Source organism: Eufriesea mexicana, unplaced genomic scaffold (assembly GCF_001483705.2).
Source record: "Eufriesea mexicana isolate 0111107269 unplaced genomic scaffold, ASM148370v2 scaffold3653, whole genome shotgun sequence".
Classification (NCBI taxonomy): Eukaryota; Metazoa; Arthropoda; class Insecta; order Hymenoptera; family Apidae; genus Eufriesea; species Eufriesea mexicana.
The window spans coordinates 440,170-452,164 of NW_016911671.1; the positions used below are offsets into that span (position 1 = coordinate 440,170).

The 11,995-nt window shown below is 37.1% G+C and overlaps 2 protein-coding genes across 2 annotated transcripts in view; one reads left to right on the plus strand and one right to left on the minus strand.

Moving 5' to 3' along the window:
- Window positions 1–6,545, minus strand: part of LOC108551120 (uncharacterized) — a 9,557-nt gene extending 3,012 nt beyond the window's left edge. The window contains exons 1-4 of the mRNA XM_017905157.1: window positions 5,941–6,545; window positions 2,279–2,726; window positions 1,409–1,680; window positions 680–1,217 (exon numbers count right to left, since the gene is read on the minus strand). Of these exons, the coding sequence (XP_017760646.1) occupies window positions 680–1,217; window positions 1,409–1,680; window positions 2,279–2,726; window positions 5,941–6,060 (1,378 nt within the window). The 5' untranslated portion in view covers window positions 6,061–6,545. The remainder of the gene's footprint in view (window positions 1–679; window positions 1,218–1,408; window positions 1,681–2,278; window positions 2,727–5,940) is intronic.
- A 1,572-nt stretch (window positions 6,546–8,117) lies between these two features.
- Window positions 8,118–11,674, plus strand: MED24 (mediator complex subunit 24). Its single transcript, XM_017905083.1, is given in 9 exon segments — window positions 8,118–8,341; window positions 8,430–8,555; window positions 8,624–9,742; window positions 9,744–9,860; window positions 9,931–10,379; window positions 10,450–10,542; window positions 10,615–10,905; window positions 10,995–11,442; window positions 11,528–11,674. Coding segments are annotated over 9 exon segments (2,919 nt in total). The 5' UTR covers window positions 8,118–8,212.
- The last annotated feature ends 321 nt before the right edge of the window (window positions 11,675–11,995 follow it).

An 11,995-nucleotide genomic window follows, 5' to 3' on the forward strand; every position in this document is an offset into this window, starting at 1 on the left:
AAAAAAAAAAAAAAAAAAAAAATATTTAACAGGGCTGTGCCTTTCACAATCTCATGAGGTTCAATGTTCCCAGGGCCGACTGTGCTATCAAACTCATTCAACCTGTGTAACCGCTAATATAACGGTTCGAAAGGGTCCGACAAACGTGAAGGTACCAGTCAAGATGTTTCTTGTAGACTTTCTTTTATTTCTGATGCGATGGCTGCTGAATAACGCACGTAGAATTAACTCGAAACCAATATCCATGAACTTGGTTAATTTATAGGGCTCCTAATGTGAACAGGTTGAAAAGATAAGTTTAGTTATATACAAAAATCAATGTAGGATATAAGGTGTGAATAAATAGTTTAAAAAACCTACATTCCGAGAACGAATGTTTATATAAACATTAGATAAGAACCGAGGGTTTAGGCGAACTGTGTCACATATCCTCTTGACACCCTCTCACGAGTCGGTCAATCGCTCTAGAGAAGCACTAAAAGATAGATATACCTTCCTTGAGTAATAAAAGAATTTAAAAGAGAATATGTATATCGTAGTTATTTTTCAATTATAAACCTATAATCTCAATAGAAGTTCCTGACGCTTAAAAGGAATTGAAATTTTGTAATTAAATTGTGAATTTAATTGTGAAAAATTATACGGTGTAGATACTAGAGATAAGAAGCATCGCACTTACCCGCTAATGGTGGCATTTTTTCTGGCTGTTCCTGCTCTTGCGTGAGTTCATTGTTGGAATTGGAGTGCGGTCGCAGATTCGGCACAGCCACGAGGGCCAATGAGAGCAGCAAGACCATCAAGCAAGTGGCAGGCTGGGCACTCTTGTTGCCTTTTTGCAAGAGAGCTTGCAATCTCTTCAGTTGCCCGGCCAGGCTCTGATTCTGCGACTGTAGGGCCTTGATGCGTTTCAACAACGTCATGTTCTCTTCGGTGCATTGCTTCACACGATCCTCTAATCCATCCACGTACTCCTTTTTCCTCTTCCGCGAGTCTTGGGCGGAGATTTTGTTGCGAATCTTGCGCCTGATCCTCTTCAACTCGCGTTCCTCGTGCTTCGTCAGAGGATAATGAGTAGGCAGCGTAATTCCCTCTTTTTGCAGCAGACGTTTCTCCTCGGCGTTCAGTTTTAGCCTAGGGTATGGGGAATCTGTTTCCGAGATCTCGTCGCTCGAATTGCAACCCTTTTCGCTGCTCGAGTCTTCTTGCTTGATGTTCATCTACAGATCGACCGGAGAAAAGAAAAGAAACGCACGTGTAATTATGCAACTGAAGTGTCAGGGTGAAACTGTATGAAAGTTCTATTAACGTCGATCAGGGTTTCGCTTTCGTTTCCTCGAAGAGAAAATTTAGAACGAATCAGATATATTAGCTAACATAGAGAAGAACTTCGTCTATGTGATTTAGGTACCTGAACGGGTTTGTTAATGATATTGGCCTGATTGATCTTGAACCCTTTGAGATTTCTGGCTTGCGAGGCATTGATGATCTTGATGGTCCGAACTTCCTTCATGTCTTTTAGGGTTACTGGCAGTAGGATCGATCTTGGGTTTCCGGAACCCATTGGTGTAACGCGTATCAATTGCCTGATATTCCGTTTCCCATTGCACGTGATATTGCGGACGTTTATCGTGTTATTTTCTTGAGACGTAATGTGAATATGCTGTTGCTTCGGTGTTTTGTCTAGAAGGAAAGGATTTATTTCTCTTATTTTCTATTTTTGATAGGATTCTATTCAATCTAGAAACTTGAAATGGATAGTACATTATCCATATTTTTCGGATCAATCACGATAACCTTGCCGAATTCCAACAGATATCGATTTGCTTAAACCCGATAGACACTTAAACGTTAACATCTGTCCAAATCGAATTGCAACTGTGGATTCCTTGAACTTCAGCTTTCACGAATAGACAAGCGACGAGAGAACGTTTCATCATGATGACAAGAGGAGGGCACAGGTATGGAAATTGCTTTCAGCGCAGCAGTCGGTATAAATTGCAATACATTTCTAGAGTTACAAAACCCTTCAGAATTTATTAGAACGGATCTTCGTTTCTCAGCGAATCCTAAAGATTCTCTTCATCCGTATCTTCGTTATTATCAAAGTTCAATAATTCATCGACTTCAAAAATCTAGCTAACATCCAACGTCAAGCATCCGACACAAAGCGTGCTCCACAATTCCTAGTTGAGCCATTCTCGGGTAAAGGAAAACCAAGCATTAGATAAGGAATAGTAAGTGCCGTAGAAGATAAATCCAGCGAAATTAGAGTCCTTACCTAAATCGACAACCGGTTGCTCCGCTATTATGGTCGCGTTAGCATCAGTCAACGTGTTGCTAGGGTTCACCACGGCCACGAGGGTGTGTTCCACGTCCATTTCTTCAGCAATGTCTGTGGCAGGTGAACCGATGTTAGAACTGACCACCGATCGAACTGGACTGTCCACACTGGCCATCGACTGATTAGGGCTGCCCAGAGATTCAAAGTCCACGATATTCTGCGGACTACTCACTTCGGAGTTGCTGATCTCTACCTGATCTTCCTCGATCGGCAAAAGCGGGCTCAGCTGCTGCTCGCAGGAGAGACTCAGCGCACTTGAAAGCCCGCTATCCGACGAGGAAGATGGAATCGCGTCTAGATCATTATCGATGAGGTTGAACTGATTATCCTCTAGCTTGAAGATGGAGTCCAGGAAGTCGTCCGTGTCGGCTGGCCACTCTTCCGCCTTCAGAAAGCAAAGGGAGAACAGAGTAGAATTATTTTCGGCTTTTGGTACACGGTATGAGCTATGACATAGCAAGGTCGTAAATTTAGTCATCCTGTAGCGGCACCGACTGATGTTTTAAGGTCGTAGGTTTGGTCAGGACCGTAGGTTGAATTTCGCTTCAGGGTTCCGCAGGATAGGAAGGAAACGTGATCTTTGGGTGGCTGGAAAATGATATAATAATATAAAAATACGAAAAAAGTATTAATATTCATATTCGTGTATTTATATGATAAATATAAATGTATAAAAGTTTATATAAATTATTATTATATTTTAATTTATATATTATAACTCTTAGTATATTATAATTTTTTATTGTATTTATTATATTTTTCGTTTAAAGTAAATTGAACCTGGATTAAAAATTCCTTTGCACGGCCCTGTGAGCGTGTTCAGGTTCCCATGCGTCAGTACTCTGTCGGCTCCTTTCTCCCGAAAGATGATTACTATGATTCTTGACCGATTTTACGATCTCGCTATCTCATGGTCTGTATAACATAATCCACTAGGACCGAGGCCAGTTTCTTCTATGAACCATTTGTTTTCCAACGTCAGAAATTTACTGCACGTTGCACGTAAAGGAGCCAAGCGTGCATGAAGTTTGTTTTGAATGGTACTTTTACTTGACTGCATCGCATGTACTCGTTAGCTTCTGGTCCGTGCATGGCGTTCCATTTAGATCGGATTATTGACCCGATGGATCTGTTGTTTTATGGTTGAGAATGGAAATAACTAATGCGTGCTCCAGTTAGATATCTGGATGAAAGTTAGCTTAATCAGCTTAGCGAAGCTTGAAAAATGGCCGTTCGCGTGGCGCTTGTCGCTCGGTTCGCGTGAATCAAGCATTTGGCCAATGCCGGGTAACCTAGTTTCCAAGCACAAGAGGAATGGTAAATATAGTCAAGTAGCGTGGAACACTGGTTTGCTCGAATTTTACGATTACACTGGTATACATTCATCGAATCGCGGGTAAAGATTAAAAAAGAAAAAGTAATTGGTATAATTTTTGTGAAAACTCTGATCCCGCGTTGCAATGAAATTAGGAAATATGTTCGACGTGAAAGGAATTTAGAACGTTAATACGAACACGCTTTTGTCGAATGAATATTCTTTACTTTTTGAAAGAAATAAAACTAGTCTATAGGATGACGTAATACGCCTTTGTGTTTACCCGAAGTCCGAGACTTTTTCCTGTGAATCATATTCGACAAACTTTGCTCTCATACTGTAAATAAAGGGGAAAGCAAAAATTAGATAACACGTTGAAAAATGATTTTCATAAAATGTTTAATTAATCTTTAAGCAATTGTTCAATTCTTAGAATTATTACGCGTGGTAATTACGTGAATGCAAGAGAACTTGTCTGTACCGCAAGTGGATTAATCGTCATTGTTTCCCTGGAAAATAAGAGGTCAGAATTTTTGAGACTATTCACAAGGAGTCCCGTAACTTAACGGTACTATATACTTCTCGTCCGAAGGTCGTTCGCCATGATGAGTAGATTCGCATTCTCGTTCCGATTCTATACATAAAGACATCTATGCATAAATTTATCACTGTTGCGAGCAACATTGTAAATTGATCGGATATATTGAGAATTATCTACGTGATTATTCATAATCAAAAAGAAGAATTAACGTAAATTATTCTTTAGATTATCTTAATTTCATCGATTTATCAATGAAATTCGGTAATTACCTTGCACGGAAGAATCTGTTTTCGTATCGAGTGAAGGACAAAAAATATTGAAATGAAAGAGGTAACAGACATTTCAACATGGCGGCTACCGCAGCAGCACGTGCATTAGACCATTCCATATGTTACAAAAAGTCTGACATGATTATGTAATGATGACATCCGAATACATTTTCTTATTAATCGAGAAAAACAAAGAAACGAATTAAATGTAGGTTAAGTAATTTCCAAGTACTTGAAAAAATCACAGAAATAAACTTGTGTATCATAACAACGAATGACTATTTTCTTTTTTATACATATATTACATATATTATCGATTACATATGATCCGACAAATCTTTCAATTATTCTATTCCACCATGCTACGTTTATTTTAAGAACACAATGTATTGTTCCTAAAAGAACCGGGAAGTACAAAAATCTACGGTAATCGCGCGACAGGTGCACACGCACGTTGACACGTGGTTGCTGCACGCCATATGTTAACAGGAATTAATGGCGAACGCTCGAATAACGGGAGCCCATGGTTAATCATGGCGGCAATTTACAACTACCGTAAACATTCGATGCAACGCATAAATTGTACCATTATGTTTCGACTGAATTCTCTGTACGTATCGCTTGGTAGCTAGTTGAACGTAATTGAATATAATGGTTACGAATGAAAGCAAGGGATGGTCTGTCCGTTGTCTCGTTAGTCGAACGGAGAATTGAAGACGCGACGAAAGTGGCACAGATCGTGGTGAAGTGTACCATTACTTTTCACGTACCGACCATATCGGTGTTTTTCTCCCGTCACTGAACGGTAATCGCGTTAAATGAATCTTCTCTCAATTTGCTAAAAAACAGAGCGTACGAAAAGTAATTGGTTTGTTTAAAATGTCCCAGCTGTTTGTATAATAAGACGTGAACCATTGTGCGTGCCGGTCATCTTATATTTTCAATATTCACAGACAACATTGCGTAAAACATGAGTCGGTGTTTGAAAAGGTTTCGCCAGCCTTGGGAATTATTCTACGTATTAGCATTCTCGATAACAAGCTGTGATAGAGTTCAACTTTCCTTGTTAGCCAACGACTGAAGAACATCCTGTATCTTTCTCAGGAAGCCAGGCATTGCTGGAAATTGTATTGATACATAGGCATCTTCCTATAGTTTTTCGTTACATAAAGGAGACCTGCTTTGGCATAAACTGTACTGTGATATTGTAAAGAAGTATTAATAAGGTAGTTACTTTGTAATGATTCTCGTTGTTTTTTCTTAATAAATCATTACCTTCACGTGAAGTTTAAATGCACAGAATGTTCAGGCTATAGTTTATCGAGACCTTCAGGTATTCCTATCGTATGTATAAGCGTGTAAAAAGAAACTAGTTTTCTTCGAGTTAAAGAAGAACCCGTCCAAGGGGGCCGAGCATTGAAAGAAAAAGCTAGTCAAATGATGAAAATGAGATAAAAGCGTGCATTAGACTCACCGCGATGGCGTCGTCGTTGTAACTCTGGTATATGAAAGGTTCGTCCTTAACGTCGGTTTTCAGGAACGAGTCTTCCCGCGGGAAGAGGAAATCCATGAGGTTGATATCCGACGACGACATCCTGACGCTTGTTGATTACTATGCGGCGCAGCCAATCGTACACTTTGCGTGTATATATATGTGTGTGTGCGTGTGTGTGTGTGTTTATTACATAGAATACACCGCAACCACTATGTTTCCATCAAAAAAACACTATTCGTGCACTGCACCGACGTTACACTCGACACGATAAAGCGCACCAACCGACTAACGAAGGAGAGCCCGTCACGGACAGGCAGACAGACGTTTAGCCTCCTCGCCCCACCCTGAGGGTCTGGGTGTACTGAGAGAGCGAGGTAGAGAGAGAGAAAGAGAGAGCGGCTTTTAAAGCTGGTTGCACCTCTTTACTCGAACATTTCTTTCTGCTCGTTCACTTAGGTTACTCACGATGCTTTTTGATACATACTGAAGAATTTGTACGAACGTACACCGGTTCCTATGCACCAGCACTACAAGGAACTGTTTATTATATCCGAGGATACCGTGAATACTCGATCCACGGACAGATATTGTCAATTGAACTGCCAGCGTGGCAGTAAGTGCGTCACGCAAGCTTATAACTTTGCAACGAAGCGATTGGTTGAAGTAACTCCTGGCAAGCGATAGGTCGATTTGAGATTTGCGGTATTGAAGTTGAATCGCATTTTGAATGTTAGAAATTGCAATTTGGTTAGACAACTTTTAACTTCATCTGAAGACTTTCTATTTAGAGGGCTTAAAGTTCGGTGCCAGGAATTTAGTATTTAAGACAGGAATTGATGAAATATTTATGAACGAAATAAATTAAGTGAGAAGAGAAAGTTTCGAAAGATTAAAGATATTGTTCAAAATAGAAATATGTTTTTGTTCTCGATGTTGCATCAGACTAATCGATTTAAACTGCCTGAAAATGTAAGACGTATTTTATTTAGACTGCTGACTCACGGGTTGAAATTGGGAAAACGTCATTGGTACTAAGTAATTTTGTCTATCACACACAAAAGAAATCGAAATAAATTTTTTATTTCATCTTATGTTGAGTATAAAATCGTTACAGAAGATATTTGAGAGTATAAATAATTTCTGAAAACATTTCTTTTATTTAGAAACATCAGACTTTCTTAATTATTTAAAAAATAATCTTATGCTGATTATTATTACTTGGAAGTAATATTGGAAGTATTGTAATGTAATGTTGAATGTTATATACAAAATTATAAACTGCAGCCACTTCTATCCATTTCTCTTGCAACAAGATCAAATATACGAGGAATCAGCTCATTATTAAATTTAAGATTCCTGTAAAATATCAAATATATTTTATATATATTTATTATATTTATAAATATATATTTTTCTTAATCATATATTTGCTTTTATAATTATTGAAGCATGTTAGTGAATATTATATGAAATATACACATACGCGAATGAAAGCATAGTAAAACAGTCCAATTGATATAAGAATTCCCATCATGTTCAAAAAATTCCACCCTGTCCACGCGTAAAATGGGGTAAGTGTAAGTGCTCTTCTTGCACAGACACCCATTCTTTATGAAGTTTTATATAACCTGATGTTCGAAAATATTACAAAGAAGGTCACATATGGTAATTTATAACTTTCAAATAATAAATTTCGAATAAGTTGGAAAGAAAGACTGTTCACGTTAAGGGGTGCACTCATATGAATGCATGTCTTGCAAGGATTTTCTATTGCAGGGAATGGAAAATTTTAATGAGGTGAACTTGATAAGGTGTAGACAGTTATTTAATAATTTGACATTTATAAAAATCTAAAGAGAGATATATATGAAATATCGATTATTCGTTTGATGTGAACAACTCGCGTCTGATCTCGAATATTTTGTAATGGTCACATACCATGGCGCTGATCGTAGCGGCTGTGAAAAGGTTACGATCTGAAAATGAAGTGAAAGTATGTTAATTATGTTAGTTTATTAACAAATTAAATTTTTCTAAAATGAGGTAGGCAGAATGATAGTGCGAATAAAAAAAATCAAGTCTCATTCTGAATCGTTACTCTTAATTGTCTAGATATTACTTTAGCTTTTTATATGGCTCTGAGGTTATACATTACAATCACTTTATATACATTTGTTTTAATGAATGAAAACCAAATTTTGTGACTGAGAAAATTAATGATGTCGCAGATGTTACTTAAATAAAACAAATTATGTGTAATCTCCTAACATCAGCTATGGAGACTAAAGTAACTAGTAAGACCAGCAGTCTTAAAGCTCTTTTACTACGAGCATGGAGAGAACGTTGGAGTGATTTACAATGGGGTATTAATATCAAAACAGTAAGTTCATTAACTGCAAAAATATTTATTCTTCTTCCTTTTACCATTTTTGTTTCTAAAAATTCATTATACATTATAATATTTTCAGATTTTGCCAAGGGGTGTTAGTGGAGATGTATATAATTTAGCAGACTGCATATTACAGCAGGCACTAGTAGGACTTGGACCAAATCAATTAGTACTATCATATTTGAAACATTCTTTAAGTTCTCAGGTATTTATCATTTATTAATAATTTTCTATTTATTTATTGACATAATATTTAGGTATATAAATTTTCAGTTGGTCTCTTATGCTGCTGTGTTACAACGGATAAGTAAATATGATGCCTTTCATAAACCCCACTGTATCCTAAGTCTTCTAGAATTTTTAGAATCTATACAAGTAGGAATAACATGTCGTGGTAAACCAGAGGAGGATCTTTTGGCTGCTGCAGTATTATCCATAGTACATTGGTTATTACAGTGTTATTTGCACACTTTAACAAAAATGCCACAGAATAGTCCATTGACACCACAACCAACAGAGCTGATGGACAAACCTGCCAGTATAATGAAACAAATGCTCAGTTCTGATTTTCTCTGTGCTATGATGTATTTAGCAAAATACGATGACAAAGATTTGTATATAGAAGTTGTAAAGAAATGTCAAGAGATTGAAGCACTGTTGAAGACTAGTAATCTAAAATCTTCTGTTCCAATAGAAGATTCTCTAAAAAAATTGTGTAATCTAGAGGTTGACTGTCTAGCTTTGTCTCCTGAAATGTCACAAATGGAATCTATAACTCATTGCCTGCAACCTTTATTCGCAGTTCAAGTTTTACTAAATCCTAGTACGGAAACGTCTGTATTTGTTAATCAGATGTTGATGGTTCAAAGGCTTAAAAATTATACAAACGCGAGATTGTACTGCGAGATAATTCGTGCATGTTTAATGTGCTTGCACAATGTTACTAGTACATTCAAAGAATCACAGTGGGGTGCATTTACGTTCCTAAAAGTACCCCTTATTTTGAAAGAGTTGCACGTGGCGCACTCAAACGGAGACGATAAATTGGAGTATTCACAAGATATTCTAGACGCATTTGAATTATTACTCCAATTCACACCACTTCTTGATATAGTGGATACTGCGTGTTCCTGCAATAGCGTGGAGTGTTTGTTAAATGCATTGCAAAAAGTAAATTTAGTCACAGAAAAGCAGACAAAACAATTAAGCGGCAGAAGAGAAGGTGTTATTGCAACGTTACAAAAATTAGAATCTTCCACGTCCACACCTTCTATTCCTAAAGTAATCGTACGAGCAGAGCCAACTTTATCTGGAATATTGAAAACTCTCAACGCAGATTACACCAAGATTCACGAGGCGCTACTTAGCATGTTATATCAGGTTCTGACGGAATGAGTGCAGCAAGCAAATTAGTGAACCTGTTCCACCAAAGACTGCAGCAACAAGGGCAATGTTGTTTGATATATCGTTTCTCATGTTGTGTTCTATAGTGCAAACTTATGGATCTGATGTAAGCTTAGAATATCATCATCTATTCAATAAACTTATTTTTGCATAAGTTAGTAAATTACATATTTCAGGCCGTTTTAGAAGAAGGGGAAGGAGACTCATTTTTCGAGCAGTGGGTGCGAGAATGCATGCCTGAACGAAATCAACCAAAATCACCTCAAAAAATGTTGCAAAACATTGATCCTACTAGGGTAGATGCATTGTTAGCACAAATCAATTCTCCAGATCCTGATCTGAAATCTAGTAATATTAAGTGGCATATCGCGTGTCAATCAGCGATGGGGGCTGTAAAAGAGCTTCTGTGTGCATGGGAAAGCGATGTACTTGGAGCTAGCGATGTTAAGAGAGCTTTGGATGGTTTACGTGCAACTGCCTGTTGTTTACCGGTTTGCGCGGCAGCTTGGCTGTGTGCATATATGAGTATTACTCATCAAGATGCTCTTCTGAAACCACTGAACATGGTTCAACATTTTTTGACACCACTTCCTGGGGACGAAATGCAAGATAATCTTAAGGAACGGTTAGTTCTTGAATAATCAAGTTTCACAGATATTTTAGATTATTAAGTTAAATTAAAGTTTGTATTCTAGATCAAGTTTAATGTCTCAAATCATTCGCAAAATGCAGTATGATGTTCATCCTCCTACTCAATCAAAAACGAAGGTGCTTTCGATGTCTCATAGGTATCGTGTTAACATTTTCTTTTTAGTTAATATTAACTTTTTTTTATGTTATGTTCTTTTATTATTTGGCAGTATTATATCGAGACAACCTATATTGGAACAGTTAGAAACAGTATGGGGAAACATAAATCAGCGAGGATGGATAAATATTCAAGCGACGCAATCTTTGGAGTCTTTATTAAATACCGGTGGTTCTTTGTGGTTTGTGACGAATATAGTAAAGGAAGTCTTGAAATATCGTTATCAGGAGGAATTGGACCAAGCAGTAGATTTAGCCTTTGCCATTTTTCATCTCGACATCGAAAATTGTACCTTAGATCTCATCAACCATATCATTCCACAATATTTATATAACTCATTACAGTAAGTTGATACTATCATGTATTTCAAATTTCATATAAATTTTAGTAACTTCATTTAAATTTCGTTGAATTTCAATAAATTTCTTGCAGAAGCGAAGAACTCGTTGAACCACAATCTTCAGTGCTAGCGAAGTTGTGCGTGTACTGTATATTTTCTACGTTAGAATACAACAATTCGAATCCTTGTCGTGGGAACAGTAGGAAACGAGTACGTCGAGATCTAGATGCGGAGGAACTCGATGCCCTTGGTGTATCAGCAAATAAAATTCTACGGTTAAATGAGGCCGGGGATTCCAATCCTATATTTGGCTCACAGAGTCCGCAAGCTCAAGGATCTACCAATGGACAGAAATCGGTTGTGTTGAGAGATCCTCTCTTGTCAGCATTAAATGGATTGTTCACGATATTTACATTTCTAGCTGGCAGAGATGGCGAAGTGTCCCAACAGACCCATTTTATACTTCAGTTTCTACGTTTGATGGTGCAATGCGGTAAAGATAGAACTCGCATTGTGTTACAGGGAATGCCGCAAACATTGGTAAGTTTTAATGAATGTTTATCTTTGTATTTTAATACCACAATGGATTGAAGATGAGATTTTTATTTTTGTTGGTCTATTTAAGGTACCTTGCCTTTTGAAAGCGTTGCCCGAATTGTTTACGACTGATATTCTGTTAAGATTTTACGATATTCAGATAGCAGGTGGACGAAAAGCAACGGCACGTGATTTGTGCATGCTAAGAAATATCAATCTAAAATCCTCGAAGTAATTTTGGATGAATGCTTTATTTATAGGGAAAAATAATTATAAACAATAGTAAGACATCAATTGTATAATTATTTTCAAATACACGAATTTAATAGGAACGTGGTTTAAATATTTTCACCCTCTTTTCAATCAATCGTTATCAGGATGTAAAAAATTAGCCACAGAATTGAGAAAAGGTAATTATTTTAGATAGTTTATTTTTTTTCCTCCTTTAGACTTATAAACACTTTTTGACAAATCACTATAAATAACTCTTACACTTAAAAGTAGTATTTACAATAAATGATACAGATGGAATATTCCCAAGACGAGAATTTTTACA